This window comes from Lampetra fluviatilis, chromosome 44 (assembly GCF_964198595.1).
Source record: "Lampetra fluviatilis chromosome 44, kcLamFluv1.1, whole genome shotgun sequence".
NCBI lineage: Eukaryota > Metazoa > Chordata > Hyperoartia > Petromyzontiformes > Petromyzontidae > Lampetra > Lampetra fluviatilis.
Window position 1 is genome coordinate 2116622 of NC_136318.1, and position 17664 is coordinate 2134285.

General features: G+C 48.9%; 1 protein-coding gene across 2 annotated transcripts in view; it reads right to left on the bottom strand.

Moving 5' to 3' along the window:
• The window catches only part of CAMKV (CaM kinase like vesicle associated), a 139235-nt gene that overhangs the window by 65756 nt on the left and 55815 nt on the right, over positions 1-17664 (bottom strand). For both annotated transcript variants that reach the window (XM_078876360.1, XM_078876359.1), the window contains exon 3: positions 11544-11682. In XM_078876360.1, the coding sequence (XP_078732486.1) occupies positions 11544-11635 (92 nt within the window). In that variant the 5' untranslated portion in view covers positions 11636-11682. The remainder of the gene's footprint in view (positions 1-11543; positions 11683-17664) is intronic.

Consider the following 17664-nt stretch of genomic DNA (forward strand, 5'->3'; position numbering starts at 1 on the left):
TCTCCAGCCCACGCCGTGTCCATCTTGGCCCTCTTTATTTGGGCAATAACAGCCACACGGGCATGCGGCGGCTAAGCATGTGGGCAACGTGATGCCTCCTCGCCAGCGAGAGCAGCCAAGTAATCTTGTGTTAATCTCCCGCAATGGTCCGACAGACGCAGAGGATGGATCCAAAGCAGTGCGGCCAGTGTTTCACGGGAGTGGCACGTGTTCATTTAACAGTGGGGTGGATGAAAGAAATAAACAAGTAAATCCGTAAAAACAAAGTTTTTCACTATAAATCCTTTATATGTGTGGCGGCTAGAGTCTTCTCGTCCTCTGGCTTGAGATGGCTGCCACCTATGGGTCAGATGATTGTCTGCCAGTATTAAGCAATTGGTAATTAAATATTTAATTTGTTTTCCCTAAACAGTGTAAAATTTTGGAAACAATTTTTCACGAAAATTAATTGTCACACACAACGAGTCTGTGTGGAAAATGTCAGCTCGATTGGATCACGGGAAGTGGGTTAAAAAACGAGCGAAAGATTTGCACGGTCCTAAGCAAGCAAGCGAACTTAATATAAAGGATTTAAAAATATATTCGCCTGTGAAGGACACGGGGATCGATCCCGCGACCTTTGGCATGGGAAGCGAGGGCGCTACCAACTGCGCTACTCCGCCACGGCCTGTGGAGGGGTTACGCTCTGGGCTCCTACACTGTGACGTTCAGCCAAAGCCATGAATGAGTTGTATTTGAATAAATGTAAAATAAAAAATTTTTGCCTAAAAAGTGTAAAAAATTTTAAATAAATTTTAACGAACATTAATTGTCTCGCACAACGAGTCTGTGTGGAAAATGTCAGCTCGATTGGATCACTGGAAGTGGGTTAAAAAACGAGTGAAAGATTTGCACGGTCCTAAGCAAGCAAGCAAGCACGCAAGCACGCAAGCACGCAAGCAAGCAAGCACGCAAGCAAGCAAGCACGCAAGCAAGCAAGCACGCAAGCAAGCAAGCACGCAAGCAAGCAAGCACGCAAGCAAGCAAGCAAGCGAACTTAATATAAAGGATTTAATAAGTATAACCCGTAAAAACAAAGTTTTTCACTATAAATCCTTTATATGCGTGGCAGCGAACTTAATATAAAGGATTTAAAAATATATTCGCGTGTGGAGGACGCGGGGAACGATCCCGCGACCTTTGGCATGGGAAGCGAGGGCGCTACCAACTGCGCTACTCCGCCACGGCCTGTGGAAGGGTTACGCTCTGGGCTCTTTTACTGTGACGTTCAGCCAAAGCGATGAATGAGTACTATTTGAATATATGTAAAATATTTTTTTTTTGCCTAAAAAGTGTAAAATTTTGCGAATTTTTTTCACGAACATTAATTGTCTGGCACAACGAGTCTGTGTGGAAAATGTCAGCTCGATTGGATCACGGGAAGTGGGTTAAAAAACGAGCGAAAGATTTGCACGGTCCTAAGCAAGCAAGCAAGCACACAAGCAAGCAAGCACGCAAGCACGCAAGCAAGCAAGCAAGCGAACTTAATATAAAGGATTTAAAAATGGGCGCGGGTGCTGCACAGACATTACGTTCGCCGGGATGTGTCCTGCTTGTAGTATTCATGAGCGAGATGTATGCATTACTTTGCAGAGCCATGTGCCATAGCGGCAGGGTAATTCCACGGGGCTTACATTTCTTGTGTTTTCCACGTGAAAATTACACATTAGGGTTGCTCACAATGGTGAAGCGTCGTCGTGATCCGCAGTAGAACACGAGCATGTATTTACCGCGAGAATTAATGCCGATGGAAGAAAATGAAAAATACAAAAAACAATCCCTAGCACGGTATTGCCCCCATCACATCAAATATTGACCTGAATTGACAAGTGGGCATTAGGGCTTACATTATGGAGGCTAAGCCACGTGCATATTGTGCCACACAGTGGTAATCATGTTTTGTGGCCAGGTTTGAAAATGTACTTGACAAACAAAACAACTGCATGAAATGTATTTTTTTTTTTAAATCACGTAAGATACAATAAGCATTTAGAAGAAAAAAAACTAAACCCTTTGCCAATCCACTGCTGGATTAACGCTTCTCTACATTTTTGCCGGTCATGGGCCGTTGTTCGACCGTACTTCACCACCCTGGTCAGTGCGGATCGGACGGGTTCAACTCGGGCCAACCACGGTGCCACCGCTCTCCATTACGCAATAATATCAATGATAAAGGCGCAGCCATACAACTGCTTTCTCACGACACTGCTGCAGGAAGGGCCTCCTCTTGATGGGAGCTCTGGAAAGCCCCACTCGAGGGTGTTTGGCCTACTCTTCCACGCCAGTCATATGCAGAGCGGGCGAGAAAGCACTGCCCCCTTCCTTGTGTGAACCAATCGGTCGTTTTAAATGTATCTCAGAAGTAGTTCTTTGATATCCACTTCCGTGGGCCATTCTCTAATGTGCTCCCCTGTGGGATATCCGAATGGATTTGCCGTTTCATGCCGTGACGCCAATAGCACAATTGCAACAAAACTGGATGAAAATTACAACAACAAAAAAATCAACAGTGGTCGGAAGAGAACGGATTGCTCGGCAGAGGAACGTGGAGCTTCCAGACCTCCGTCTCAATGGCACCAACAGAGATGAGCGATACTTCTTTGCTTGTGTGAACGGTGAGGCGCTTTGAGATTTGTAGCCTAAAAAGAAGCACGTAAAAGTGGTTTATCCAAAGAGCCTGGCCACATAAAGACCGTTGATTGAACGCTACCATAATTAGCGTGACAAAGTTGTTATAATCTGCATTAGGGAGCGAAACAAGGCAGATTTCATCACGTTCACTGCACCGGATAATCGTCGAAACGGCACGGCGCTTGCTAGTGAACGCGTTGCAATTATCAATTTAAAGTGCCTCATTTGATCACGCGTTACAACTGTTGCAGCCTTGGGGCCATCTGGAGGTTGCATCGTTCGTGACAATCACGCGTCATCTTAGCCGATGATTGAAAAAATAATTTCAATTTTAATCCAGATACAATAGCTCCGCACGTGTCGGCCCAGTGTGAACAAATTAATGAATGGTAATTACACGTGGCTAAAAAAGAAATAAAAGAAGTAGATTACACACGCGCACACAAAAAACCCCCGTCAAACGCGTGTTACCTGTCACGTGTCTGCCGCGTGTAAAGTGTCTTCACATTAATACATATTCTATCTCGCGTCGTTTATGCAAAACTGCGTCTCACAACGTTGCACAAGACTACCGAAAACAATCACTGCATATATATTGTAGATATATATTGTATATCTATCTAAAAAAAAACATAGCAATACCCAAACCAAGGTTCAACTCAATTATAGGCCACAGAAAACAAAGCGTTGTTTTTTTGTTTGTCTTCAATGGGGACTTAAATCGAGGAAGAAACTGAAGTTGACGAACACGGAGTGGGAGCTGCAGATGCGACGGCGAAACGCCCCACCCAGAGTCTCGTCTGTAGCTCCAGGCTGCACGAGCTTGCTCCAGGTTGGAGGCGCTTGCTCCAGGCTTGACGAGGCTTGGGCTGCATTGAGGGAGGTAGATGGATAGATGGATAGGCCTGGGCAAGACCCATCGTGAGGGCACCTGTCACCAGCCCAGGTGGCGCTGTGGTTGTAAGACATCGAACTCATCGTCGGAATTCGTGACGAGTCGGAAATCCTGGCCTTGAGGGGACTCGGACCATCATCACTCTCGAGGGTCGGTAAAATGAGTTACCGCTGTGTGAAGACGTCCATTGGTGGTTGTTCAGTGGAGTGTCCAGCCCCTGCCGTGTGAACGCGGAATTTCCATCACTGGCTCAGGTGGTGAAGCCGGAGGCTGCATTGGAGGCTCACGCGGGCCGCCCAAGACGTCAATGATCGTTTTTTTGTTGTGTCTGTGTGGCGTCCGTTACGACCGCAGGTGGCTGTACAGCAGCAACATGATTTTCACACACAGGTTTCCTGCTTTAAGTTTTACCCACCCAGCAACATAGCAAAGGGCTGTTTCTTCCTGACCTCCTTGTCTGCTTCGACCATCTACATAACAAAGGCTCAGTCCCATTTGCAGCAGCCGCACCTTAACAACTCTGGCACCTCCCAGTTCAACCAGTCTACGCAACAAAGGCTCAGTCCTAGCAGCAGTATCAGCCGCACCAACCTCACAATACAGTAATATCCAGGTGCCTACCTTGGCTCCTCCCCCCTCAACCAGTATATATACAAGGTCGGGTCTCTTAGAATGTATCTTTACTTGATACAGCAATCGTGCTGTGACGGTTCCACCTGAAGACGGAAGCTTGTGTTGCCTCCGAAACATCGTGAATTTTTATTTTACTTTTATTAAGTTTAATTTTTTTTTTTCACCTACGTGACCTTAGCGAAAAAACCTAAGAGTATAAGGACTCAGAACTCCGAGGCGTTATGACGACGACGATGACGGCTGGAGGAGGAACAGCGTGAGCGGCAGACGCCGCAGAGCGGACACGGACCGAACCCATGGCCTGGACGTCACCCGTCCGGAAATGTCTCGATTGGAAACTCATTGTTTAAGAATTGCTTTTTGTGTTTAGTTTGTTGTTCTTCACCCCCTCACCCCCACACCTTCGATTAATACGGTCGGCTAAAGGCGTCGGGGTCGAGATCGAACCCATGACCTCCTGTATACCAGGCGAGGTAGTTAACATCTCGCCACTGTGGCACCCGCCCATATGGAATGGACATCGCAATAATCGCCCCCCCCCCCCCACTCCTTCCAACTGCAAAAACTTGGCAGGACTCTCCTCGTAGTTTTCGCATTAATGACGATGTCTACGAGGGTCAATGGAGACCGGCAGCGTCGTTAGGAATGCAAATGCGTGGTGAATAAAGGCACCCAGCAAAGAATCCACTCGATGTGTTTCTCTGATGGTAAATTAGATTTTTGCGGCACTCATCCCTGTCGTGGACGCCAACAGCGAACATTCGCCATTCCTATGGCAGAGGCCTGGCTCTCCGCAGAAAGGCCACCGTTTACTTTCCGAAAAAAGTATTTGCTCATTTTAACAGTCCCTCTGAGATATCATCTTCGCCTGGGCTCGTTATCGTCTGGGCGAATCATCGCCTGGGCGAATCATCGCCTGGGCCCATCATTGCTTGGGTCAGTCCCTCTGAGATATCATCGCCTGGGCCAATCATCACCTGGGCCAATCCCTAGTCCAATGATCGCCTGGGCCAATCATTTCCTGGACCAATCATCGTCTGGGCCAGCCCATCAGAGATATTACCTGGGCCAGTCATTGCCTGGGCCAATCATCACCTGGGCCAATCATCACCTGGGCCAATTATCGCCTGGGCCAGCCCCTCAGATATATCATCACCTGAGCCAATCATCGCCTGGGCCAATGATTGTCTGGGCCAATCCCCGGGCCAATCATCACCTGGGCCAATCCGTCAGAGATATCATCATCATCCCCTGGGCCGATCCACAGTAGGGATCTGAACTCGAAGCGCCCACACAATCGCTCGACCACAGCGCAAATCGGCCCTCGCAGGAAGCGAAGCGACGAATTCGAACTCTCGTTTCGTGCAGCAGCAGAAACTCAATTCAAACCGCAAACGGCAAAACGATGGCTCGTGCCCACGTGAGACGACGACCAACAAGCACATCCTGCCTTCAGTCAATAAATGCTGGGGGTGGGGGGGGCTGGGGGACAAAGCACCGCTTAAGCACGGCCAATTGTAGATCCATTTTCCAAATGGAGGCACTCAAAAGATAAGGCGGCACGGCACCCACGCTAACCGGGGTGGGTTTTTTTTTGTCCGTTGCTTTTACGAATGCAACACCGAGTGTATCAGCGTAATCAGCACGAACGAATCCCCGGGCCCCAGTCAGTGGAGTTGCAGTGAAGCTGCAGCAGTTGCCTCGTCGTTCTAACTCAGCACCGAGGCGAGTGTTGTTTTTGCACCACTGATGGCGGTTACTGTGAAATTCGCCAAGCGTCTCCCTCCATGCCGATAGCCACTCATTCGCTCATTTGCATGGCCCTGCTTGCTCACTGACAACGTCCCAAGGCATTTGAAGAGATAATAAAAAATATACATGAAAAGAACGTGGGCCATTTCTATATAGCGGCGGTCATTCGCGCTAATCGCATTTCAAAACGCCACGGTAAAATGAGCGTCGCGCAGATTTCGCTACGGAGGCGTGCTGGAGGCCAGAGACAAGCGATGAAGGCACGCCAGAAGCAGCACTTATCAACAGTTGTCCACGCGCAGTGCTCCTATATTGGAATGTTTGGCCCAGTCCATTCGTGAGCAGATTGCATCTACGACGGGTTTCCAAGCCGATCGCGACCACGGCGAGAGAGGACACGCCGACTCCAAACACACAGGGCATCAGGGTCGTCGGGATCGGACCCACAACCACCTGCATACCAGGCGAGGTAGTTAACATCTCGCCGCTGACTTAATGTGAGAGCGTCAAGAATCGGGGGGCGGGGGGGGCTGCAGAGCTGCTTATTCTTTTCACTCACGGGATGAATATTGCAAACGACCACACGTCCGTTTGTTGATGCGGCGGGCGCTGGGAGAAGTCTTTCTCAATCGGGAGTGAATTACGGGTGGAATCGAGCGTAGTGCGCAGAGCTCCTATCGTACGACTTCTGTGCAGCACATCAATTACAGTAAACAAATCAATCATCAATCACAAGCAGCACATCAATCACAGTAACTTTCTAACCCCGGCCCATTACTGGACATCTGTGAAAAGGAGATGTGTGACTCATCGGATTCCTACAGTTGTAATACATATTCTGATTCTGATTCAATCGTCGGAGTTGCCAAGTTATAATCAACCCAGAGAGACAACGTTTTGCCAACTTCGCTGCCAGCATGTGCTGAAAGGCAACGTTACTGTTTGAATTATTGAAAATCGACCACCACCAATTTCCCTGCCACAATACAGGCAGGGGATTGCCCTGCACGTGACCGAATATGACTTCTCCGGCTGCAGTGGGCGTATTTATTTAATTGGTCACAAGTCTTCGGCGGACAAGTGGCACAGGGCGGCTGGTGACGAGGCTGCGCCCGCAAATGATCGCTGTTACATTTTTGATTTAAAGCTTTCGTGACTGCAGGGATTCATATTCTTGGTTCTTTCGGTAAAGTCGCGTAGAAGGGAAATAATAAAATAATAAAAATAAAACATAATAAAATAATTCTCACGACGTTTCGACTGCAACACAAGCAATCATCATCAGGTGTGAAATCCAAATTTTATTGCTGTGGATTTCACACCTGATGATGATTGCTTGTGTTGCAGTCGAAACGTCGTGAAAATTTTTATTGTTTTATATTTTTATTAAATTATTTAAGAATATGATCGCTCTTACGTTGTTTTCATCGATTTATTTTGGTGATTTCGAAAGCGTTTTGGTTTAGCCATGTTTGTTTGTTGTAGTACAGAGTTAGCCTGGTAACTTTAATCTAAATTGTCTTATGGTTGTTATTGTTTGACTTGCATCCCACCGGGATTTTTGCACACAGCGTTGAAGTACGGTGCTTTTTCTGGAAGACTTTGTTTTTTTTTCCTGGATTTTTCTGTTGCGCGTAGTCACTTTAAGATGTTTCCTTGTTCATGTTTTTGTTTGTTGCAGTTGCACCCGAGTCAAGAGCCGCGTGGCTCACAGGGCTACACCTAATAAATGAAACTGAAAACTGAAAGGCAGTTTTGATTTGAAGCTTTCGTGACTGCAGGAATTATTCTTTGGTTCTTTCGGCAAAGTCACGTATAAAGAGAAAATAATAAATTAAATACTAGCATACGACGTTTAGATTGCAACACAAGCAATCGTCATCAGGTATAAATGAAATAGAAACACAAATCTAGTATACTTAGAAATGTAATGTAATACAACAGAGAGTCGGATAACATAACAGTCAACACCCTACCTGGTTGATTACGTTCTTCCTGAGAATGCTAAATTTGAGAGAGAGATCAAACACAGAACCAGAGACATATAGACAGACATATAAGCAGAGACAGATATCACAGAGATACATAGAGAGAGAGAGACGTACATAGGCACACAACTCGCCCATTTAAATTTCGATTTAAAGCTTTCGTGACTGCAGGGATTCATCTTCATGGTTCTTTCGGTAAAGTAACGTAGAAGGGAAATAATAAAATAATAAAAATAAAACATAATAAAATAATTCTCACGACGTTTCGGCCACAACGCAAGCAGCCGTCCTCAGGTGAAGACCAGGTCTGTCGGGGAGACGGCTGCTTGCGTTGTGGCCGAAACGTCGTGATAATTATTTCATGATGTTTTATTTTTATTATTTTATTATAACTCGCCCATTGTAATGACGAGATGGAAACAGCCGTCGCGTTCATCATTCCAGCGACGAGATAACGGAATGTCATTGCATGACGACGCCCAATCTGTAAGCCGTGGGACTCATTGGGAGGCACTTTTATGAATCCCCATGAACAGAATTCGTAATTCCGTTTCCACCGAAGTAATTGCCTTTGCCTGAGCATGCCGCAAAAGTGTTTGTGGGTCTACGAGCGTGGGTGCTTGTAATAAGCAGCGGATTATTAATTCGTCTTGGAATTGGCTTCTTTTCATGAGAGCCACGCATGAAATCAATTAATCCATGGTTTGTTCTTCCATGCTGTCTGCTGCTCTGTCATGCTGAATGCATCACGTGTTCCTTGTTGGTGACTGGATGTTTTGAGAAAGAGAGACATATTTGGGGCGGTGACCGGGCCCAGCGGTGGTGCCCGGAGAAAAAACACGACGCGACCACGGGAGAGACACGCAAACTCCAAATACACAGCAGCAGGCATCGTCAGGGTGGGGATTGAACCCACGACCTCCTGTACACCAGGCGAGGGAGTCAACATCTCCCAGCCACCGTGATGATGACGAGAGAGAGAGAGAGAGACACGAAAACTCCCAAATATACAGCAGGCATTGTCAGGCTCGGGATCGAACCCACGACCTCCTGTACACCAGGCGAGGGAGTTAACATCTCCCAGCCACCGTGATGATGACGAGAGAGAGAGAGAGAGACACGAAAACTCCCAAATATACAGCAGGCATTGTCAGGCTCGGGATCGAACCCACGACCTCCTGCACACCAGGCGAGGGAGTCAACATCTCCCAGCCACCGTGATGATGACGAGAGAGAGAGAGAGAGACACGAAAACTCCCAAATATACAGCAGGCATTGTCAGGCTCGGGATCGAACCCACGACCTCCTGCACACCAGGCGAGGGAGTTAACATCTCCCAGCCACCGTGATGATGACGAGAGAGAGAGACACGAAAACTCCCAAATATACAGCAGGCATTGTCAGGCTCGGGATCGAACCCACGACCTCCTGCACACCAGGCGAGGGAGTTAACATCTCCCGTCACCGATTGCGACGAGGATAGCGGCTAAATGAATGCGTGCGCAGTTTAATGGGCACACGCAGCGGCGTTCAAGCAAATGCGTGGACATGAGTCGAGTATATGAACAGGAGAGGAGGGGGGGGTGGGGCACGGAATAAATAAATAAATACAAACACATGCATGGGCGCACCGTTAGAAATAAATGACCGGAAAGACTGAGCAAGTAATTGCAAATCATCTCTTAATGAACGCGCCGAAGGATATGAAAGCAACTTCCTTCACACGCCCCCCCCCCCACTCCACTCTCTGATTGAGGGATGACTGCTGTGTGGTTATCTCGGCGTGGTCTGGGACTCGTTTTGTCGTCGCTTTTGCCGCCATGCCCAATCTTGATCAAATGGAACATATGTATATAATGAATGTACTTATCATTTATTCATATTCAGTGACTTGCTTCGCTTTTCCTGTATTTTGCACTCCAATCGTGTTTGTTGTTTAATTGTTTGACTGTTGCAACTCGCTGACCCGCCCCTACTGGACATGTGCGATAAAATAACTTCACAGCTCATCGGATTCCTCCTGAAGTCTAAAATAAACGATTCTGATTCCGACTCTCTCCCAACACACCTCCCTCTCTCTCCCTCTCACCACCGTCGCCCAAGCCCCACCACGGAACAAACCTTCACCGCCGCCGTCGCTTGGTCGGTAGCTCACCGTGGCCACGACCACTGCTGCCAAGCCCACGACCTCGTTGTTGTTCGGTCGCGAAGCGTCGCCACCAAGATGAAGAAAACTATAGTAATAGGTTTATACCCTTTGGAACCTCATTTGCCAGTAAAACATATGATAATTGTTTTTTTACCCTTCTATCTGGCAACAAAACTGACACCTTTTTTACAAGGATTCATGTTTGCATAGACCACAATACCTGCAGCCATAATGCAAACAAAAAACATAACTCTGAAAATGTGCACTGTCCTTGAAGTTGATTGCATTATGGCTGCAGGTATTGTGGTCTATACAAACATGACTCCTTGTTAAAAAGGTGTCAGTTTTGTTGCCAGATAGAAGGGTAAAAAAACAATTATCATGTTTATACCCTTTTATCTGGCACCAAAACTGACACCTTTATACAAGGGATCATGTTTGCAATAACACAAGCAGTCAAAATTAGACAACTCTGATAATGATATGCACTGTCTTTGAAATGTATTTGTCCACACCCGAGACGGCTTTTCTTAGAGCCTAGTCTCACATGGTGTTGGATCAGATGACGCCAAAAGGCGTACAACTCAAAAACAGCGCACTATCAGAGTATTGAGAGCTCGGGGTGAGCATTTACACTATGAGACCTCCTTTGCATTTCGGGCGCAACACAAGCGTCCTTCTACAGGTGGAGACAACTTAGCGAAAGCACACCGCTTAAGTAAAAAAAAAATACGATGGTTTTTTTCTCCACTGATCTGTGTTATGTCATTTCTGCAGATCTCCGCTGCAAGTCCGGCGAGAGATGAGAGGTGAGGCAGCGACGAGCTCAGCCTCCCCTCTGATTGCGCAACCCCTCGGAAACTGGATGGAGCGCGGGCAATTAGCGCGTACCCGTTACTTTCTCTCTGTAATGATCGGAATCATACAGAAGTGACATTTCTAACGTAGATCAGTGGGGAAAAAAAAAAATCTACATTTTTATTTTATTATTTGTTTTACTTTTCGTAACAGCTATTTTCATTAGAGTATGACAGAGGAGGCTGTGCCTCCCCTGCCTCCCCTGACCGCACGTCCCTGTCACACCGTGCAACTGCTATTGGTCAAACATTAACAACGCTCAAAAAATCTACTCAATTGAGAAAACTTTGGCAGGGCCCTCCTGACACTCACTCACGGAGACTCGGTGAGGCGTTCCTCGTTAAAGCACGCGGGGAAGATGCCCCTACGTGACCGAATGTCGGTTACTCCGCTCACCGCAAGAGTTGTTAGCAAGTGCCTCTCCCTCGTGCCTTGGCGTGCCCTCTGCTCCTTGTGACCTCGCGCAAACTGCACAGGTGATAGATGGAACGCGCGCTTTTCTCTGCGCGTGCAACGCTCCTGGGTAGGCGAGCGCGTCGCGATTAAATTACCCAAATTTTATTTTTTTTATCTCAGAGAGAGAGAGACAGAGACTCACGATTTGATGAGCTGGCCAATCTCGTACTTGAGGGTGACATCGCTCAGTTTGCTGTAGACCTTCTGGCTGGAAAAGACGCAGCTGAACGGCATCTTGCGGCTTCTCCTCTCCCTCCTCCTGCCGCCTCAGCACAATGGATCTGGAACCGGCAAGAGAAGACCACCCCATGTGACAGCGGCTCTCCACGTCAACGGGGAGCAGTGCCGCCACCCCGCAGCTCCTGCCGAGCATGTCATGTCACTGCGACTTGAGCCACTCCGACTTGACCCGCGCACTCCGATTTCGAAAACATGTTCACGCTGCTATTAAACAAAACAAAACAACTTGGCGCAAATGAAAAATAAAGCGGCACGTTTTCCCGTCGCCTGCTGTATGGTAGCCTCTCCCCCCCCCCCCCCACTTGTATTGGCCGCGGCGAAGGCGCAGCCCCTGCAATTTCTTCGCTCGCGCCACTGCTGGTGGAAGGGCCTCCGCTCGAGGGCGCTCCGGAGAGCACCCTCGAGACTGCACGTTGACGTCTTGGAAGAGGCGCTCGAGGGTACGCACACTTGACCCCACTTGACCCCAGCGTACGCGACCTGCCAATGTCATGAGCCGCCCGGTAGGCAGGAGCACCGTAGAGTCAAATGCCTTGCCGGGAGATCGAACCGCCGACGTCTGTATCACAAGTCCATTGCGATATGACCAAAACAGCACGGCAAGCTCCCCACTACCACCGTGATGATTAATCAGGCACCTGGCAGGCGATCGATTGCCATCAGTGACTTGTCTGAACTCAACTATAAATTAAACTATTTTTATATTACCAAGTAAGGACCACTGAGCTATGTAGCTCTTTTACAGAGGTGATCTGGCCACAAATGAAGTGGGTTATCATCGTGTGGAAATGTAAAGCAGCCAAATACTCTAAATGTACGCTTATTCTAAATGTGGAGGAGAAAAGTGTAATACACGGAGACAAATCCACGCGACCACGGGGAGAGAGACACGCAAACTCCAAATATGCAGGCGCTGGGGCCGGGATCGGACCCACGACCTCCTGCATACCAGGCGAGGTGGCTAACATCTCACCTTTCAACGATTCGATTCCTAGTGTTCATCGTTCTCTGAACTTTGGGGCGAATGTAAGCGGCCACCAATGGCCACACGTGAACCCATCCGTCACAACGTGTAGAGAAACACGAGCAAATACACGCACACCGCACGTGGCCAGCGCCTCCAGTTTAACAGGCGAGTCGAATCGGTGCGTGGCTGTTGGGTGGACGGGTAGGCGGCCCCGTAGCGAGATCGTAATAATTCACCGCCCCCACGTGACTCCGGCGATGGACTCGGGGGGTGGGGGCAGCGGATTCAAATCGCGAGTCGTTTATTCCCAGTGGCCACCACTCGATGTGTAAGAAGTCCCGCCGAGTCATTTGCAGGCGATTTTCAAATTTAGGAGAGAAAAAAAAGATTGGACCCATGACGCCGACAACACGATGGCCTCACGGGAATCTGTGACGTCCCACTTGTGAAGCAGACAGTGCCAATACACCGGCAGTATTAACTGGGGCGGCCCGTCGAATTTGCATCACGAACCTCAGCAACAAACGGCAAACGCTGCGCCGCTGGGTAACGTCATTGCGCAGGGCTGACGGTGCATCGATTCATCGATTGAAATCGATTCTTAATCTCGCGATACGTACGTACGTACATACATACATGGGTGAGAATCAATGATTTTGGTTTCAAAACCTGTTGCATGTCATTGGTTCACGTAATGCTGGTAGCCACTCGTGGCTGCTACATTCACGACAACGTTAAACAATTCACAAGGTCACGAGGGGTAGGAGGTGGGTGGAAGGTTCAATTGCCACCCCTCTCCTGAATTTGTGCACAGGCAGGTAAACATACAGGTGAGTGAGCATTGGATTTAATTTCTTTGGATATTGGACGCTTTGATTTGTGGGCCCAATTACATGAACGAAAGATTTCGGATTTAAATGCATAACCATTAAGTAACTTACACTGTTTATGCAATGCATTTAAATGTTATTTATTTAGCATAAACCTAAGTGAGTGACGCAATCATTTTTATGAAAATCTCTTTTTCATGCTTTCAGAAATGTAACAAAAAGCTACACCCTGCATCAGCGGTGAGGTCACAGTGAGGTCACTGTGAGGTCATATGGCGGTGAGATCACGTGGTGGTGAGGTCACGTGGCTGTGAGGTCACGGCGTCGTCACGGTGAGGTCACAGTGAGATCACGGTGAGGTCACGTGTCAGTGAGGTCACGTAGCGGATACTTTCGTCAGGAAAGGCACAGATGGCCACACCGCGATGCGTGATGTCACTTGCTGTGATGTCACGTGACAAGACATTTCTCAGATAAAATCCGACAAAGAAAAAAAATCGAACCCTTATTTTTATTATCCAGTCCAAATTGTCTGATTTGCTTTTCCCAAATCAATCCGTCGGTCGACAACACGTGAACCCTAATCCTCGTGGGATGCATGGATAGATTTCCTATAAACCACGAGATGAGCCCAATTAGACACAATTCCGCTGCCAGGCTGCGTACACAGCCACACGTGCGTCGTTTGTTCGCACTCACAACTCCGCTCTGGGAAACTTAAAAAACCAAAGTGCGCAAGAACGACACAGGCCGGCAGCCATCAACGGCGTACAGCACAAACGCACGCAAAAAAATATACATACCTAGTTCGCGAGAGGATGGCAAGATGTAATCATCCATTACGCTGCACCGAGCATCAAGCGGCGTGTTTTGATAGTTGATGGTGAAGCCAATTAGCCATAATTACATTCAATAATTCAATTTCTTAATATTCGCCTTTGTAATACAACTCCCGAAGCACAGTGTGTAAGCGAGGCGGTCCCCGCGGGGAACCGGGCCGACGGGGTGATGAGGGGGGGGGGACACGGGGATAATGTCGGGGGGGTGGGGGGGCCGCATCCTCGATATGCAAATTGTCTCCGCTGAATGCGCAGGAGATCTGCGTGTCAGCAATTGACCGCGATCGATCCACTGCTGGATGAAGGCCTCCCCCAATCCGCCACCGTCTCCCGCTTTCTAACAACGCGCCCGGCAAACCCCCACGCCAGCTGATGAAGCCGTCTTTTATAAATCTCTTTTCAGCAACTTTTTACACATTTTTAACGGCTCGTGCCATTGATCGTTTCGTGCGTCTCAAATGTTATCGCCGCACTGTGTACGCGTGCGGCGGCTCAGCGACGATGCCGTCGTTAAGCGCGCCTCGTTAAATTAATGCGCGTTGCTTTCATCGCTCCATCACGTCGGATGGACGCAACCCTCGGGCCAATTACATGTGCAGTGGTAATGATGGAGACACAGTCCTCTGCTGGAGGCAACGCGTCTATTTAACAGTAACGACTATAACGCGAGGTCGCTAGCACAAAGGGGTATCGGCCCCTCCACCCGATACCCTGGGGAGGCAGAGCCTCCGAGCTAGTGTATCCTACTCACTGGGACCACTTCCTCTATATATATCAGCCCTCGGGCTAGCGGGACCTAGGGGAGGCTAGCTGACCCGACCCAGCCAAAGGTCATTGGGTCCAGGCCACAGCCCCTCTCGGTCCCGGCCCTGAGAAGGACGTCAAGTCCGGGGGTCCCCAGGGTCCAATTCTAGGCTGGCTCTTCGGGTCTTCAGCCTGACGACGACTGGCAAACCCGCCGCCACTCTCTGCTTGGCAATCGACCGTCGTCCCTTGCTGCCCAAGCCCCCACGTGATGTTCGTCACAGTTGAGATGACGTCACTAGACATGCGCGTATTCTCGACGACTCCGTTGTGTTTTTCTTTCCAACTTGGGGCGCCACGGTGGCTAGGAGATGTTTACTACCTCGCCTGCTGTACAGGAGGTCGTGGGTTCGATCCCAACCCTGACGCCTGCTGCTGTATATTTGGAGTTTGCGTGTCTCTCTCTCTCATCGTCATCATTACGGTGGCTAGGAGATGTCGACGACCTCGCCTGCTGTACAGGAAGTCGTGTGTTCGATCCCGACCCTGACGCCTGCTGTATATTTGGAGTTGGCGTGTCTTTCTCCCCGTGGTCGTGTGGATTTTTCTCCGGGTCCTCCCGTTTATCCCTCCACATTTAGAAACGTGCGTGAAGATTATTGGGCTGTTATAAATTTCCACATGGTCAGGATGATGACAAACCACTTCGTTGAGCTATCATTTGTGGCCAGGTCGCTTCTGAACAAAAATATATAGTTCAGTGAGCCTTACCTGGTACAATAAAAAAAGTAGTTCTCTCTCTAGAAGTGTCCTTTTCAGCGTGCATCTCTCCACGCTACTTTGTGCACTTTCCAACGTTCTGCTGCTTATTGTTAGCGGCCATATGTCCGAACCATATGGTCATAGGAGGCAGTGCGCACTGAGCAACACTATTCGCAGCCTCGGATCTTTTTGTTTTAATGATGAAATCTCAGCACGCGGACAAAGTGGGTGAATGAACTGCATCATCGAGATCTCGGTGACGGGGAGAGAGGGAGAGGCGGAGAGCGAGAGAAGGGGAGGGGTCATCACGATGGGAGATTGACAGCTAAGAAGAGAGGAAAATAAATGTGGTCAGCTGAACTACAGGACCAGGTCACGGTCTCCTCCCTATCGAAATTCTTGAGGTCCCAGCCCAAGATTTAAATAACGCCCACGCCACCCTCCCCCAGTCAACCTTTGCCCTGCCATGGCAACATGGAATTTCCACCGCCACTTTCGGAGTGCCAACACAAGCAAGCGCTGCGTTACGCTCGCTTGGAAGGGACGACATCTCTCACTCCCGGCGTTAACGTTTGGGCCAATCTCGGGGGACGAGGTCACTCATTCTCCTTTGCTGATCACGTGGTGTGCACCTCTGCCTTTCCCAAGACGTCCATGCTGTTGATTCCCTGCCCCCTGTTCAAGGCCAGGCTCACGACCTCGGCGATGATGGTGACGATGATGATGGTGATAATGATGATATTCTTAGGTTTTTTTCGGTAAAGTCACGTAGGTAAAAAATTAAACTTAATGAAAGTAAAATAAAATAAAAATCACGACGTTTCGGAGGCAACACAAGCTTCCGTCTTCAGGTGGAACCGTCACAGCCACGACAGCTGTATCAAGTAAATGAGAGATTACAAGAGCTACCACTCCGTACACAGCAGCGGATGTGAGTGTGAAAGCGATGGGTATTACCTTGTTATCTCGGCATCTCTTGAGGAAGGCCAGCGTCTCGAGAAGCTGTGACTTCTTGTCTCGTTGTCTGTTAAAAACTCTAACAGATAGGTGGAATTCCTCCCCGTAGAGGACATTAATTCTAGATTTGAAGCTTTCGTGACTGCAAGGATTCATATTCTTCCACTTCTGCTGCTGTGAGCGCGCAGCAGTGGGAGAGAGAGCGTTCCAGACGGCCGCTGTCCGTGCAGCTACGGAGAAACGGCGCTCAACCGGCACGGCCGTGGTGGTGCTGGGTTGCGATGAGCCGGTTGTTCGCTGAACTCGGAAGTTCACCCAACGGTGCGGTGGTGATTAGAGTGAGACTAGTGGAGAGGTACGGGGTGGGAGTCGAAACACACGATAATGATAACCCTGGGACAAGTGTGCCTCTATTCTCGCATCTGCCGGTGTTGTTACAGGGAAATGGGAAGAGAGAGAAAGAGAGAGACGGGGGTGGGGGGGGGGGAATTCCGATCTCTTAGCCAAGGGATGGGGTGCCAATCGCAGCCCGCTTCACCAAACCTACGGCGAAAACTTGGCCGAGACGGCGCCCCGGAGATTAATCGTCAACCTCGCTCCACGGACTCGCTCCACGGACTCGTTCCAGCGAAGGGTTCTGCAAGGGGGCTACCGAATGACAATCCCTGCGCCGGAAACCACTCCGGTCTTTGTAACCAAGAACGACGAAAACAACGGTGTCGACTTTTCGTCGTCGTTGTTGTTGCTGTTGTTGTCGAAACGTTATTGTTGTCGTGCGTACGCACGAGTTTTCGCTTTGCATATTGCGAGGGCAATAAAGCTGTACACGGGCGACGAGTCGCCGACGATTGAGTCGCGGGGAGCATTCGGCTCGGTGGTTTCGCCGTTTATGTCGCTGTGACTTGAAATGGATGTTCACAAACC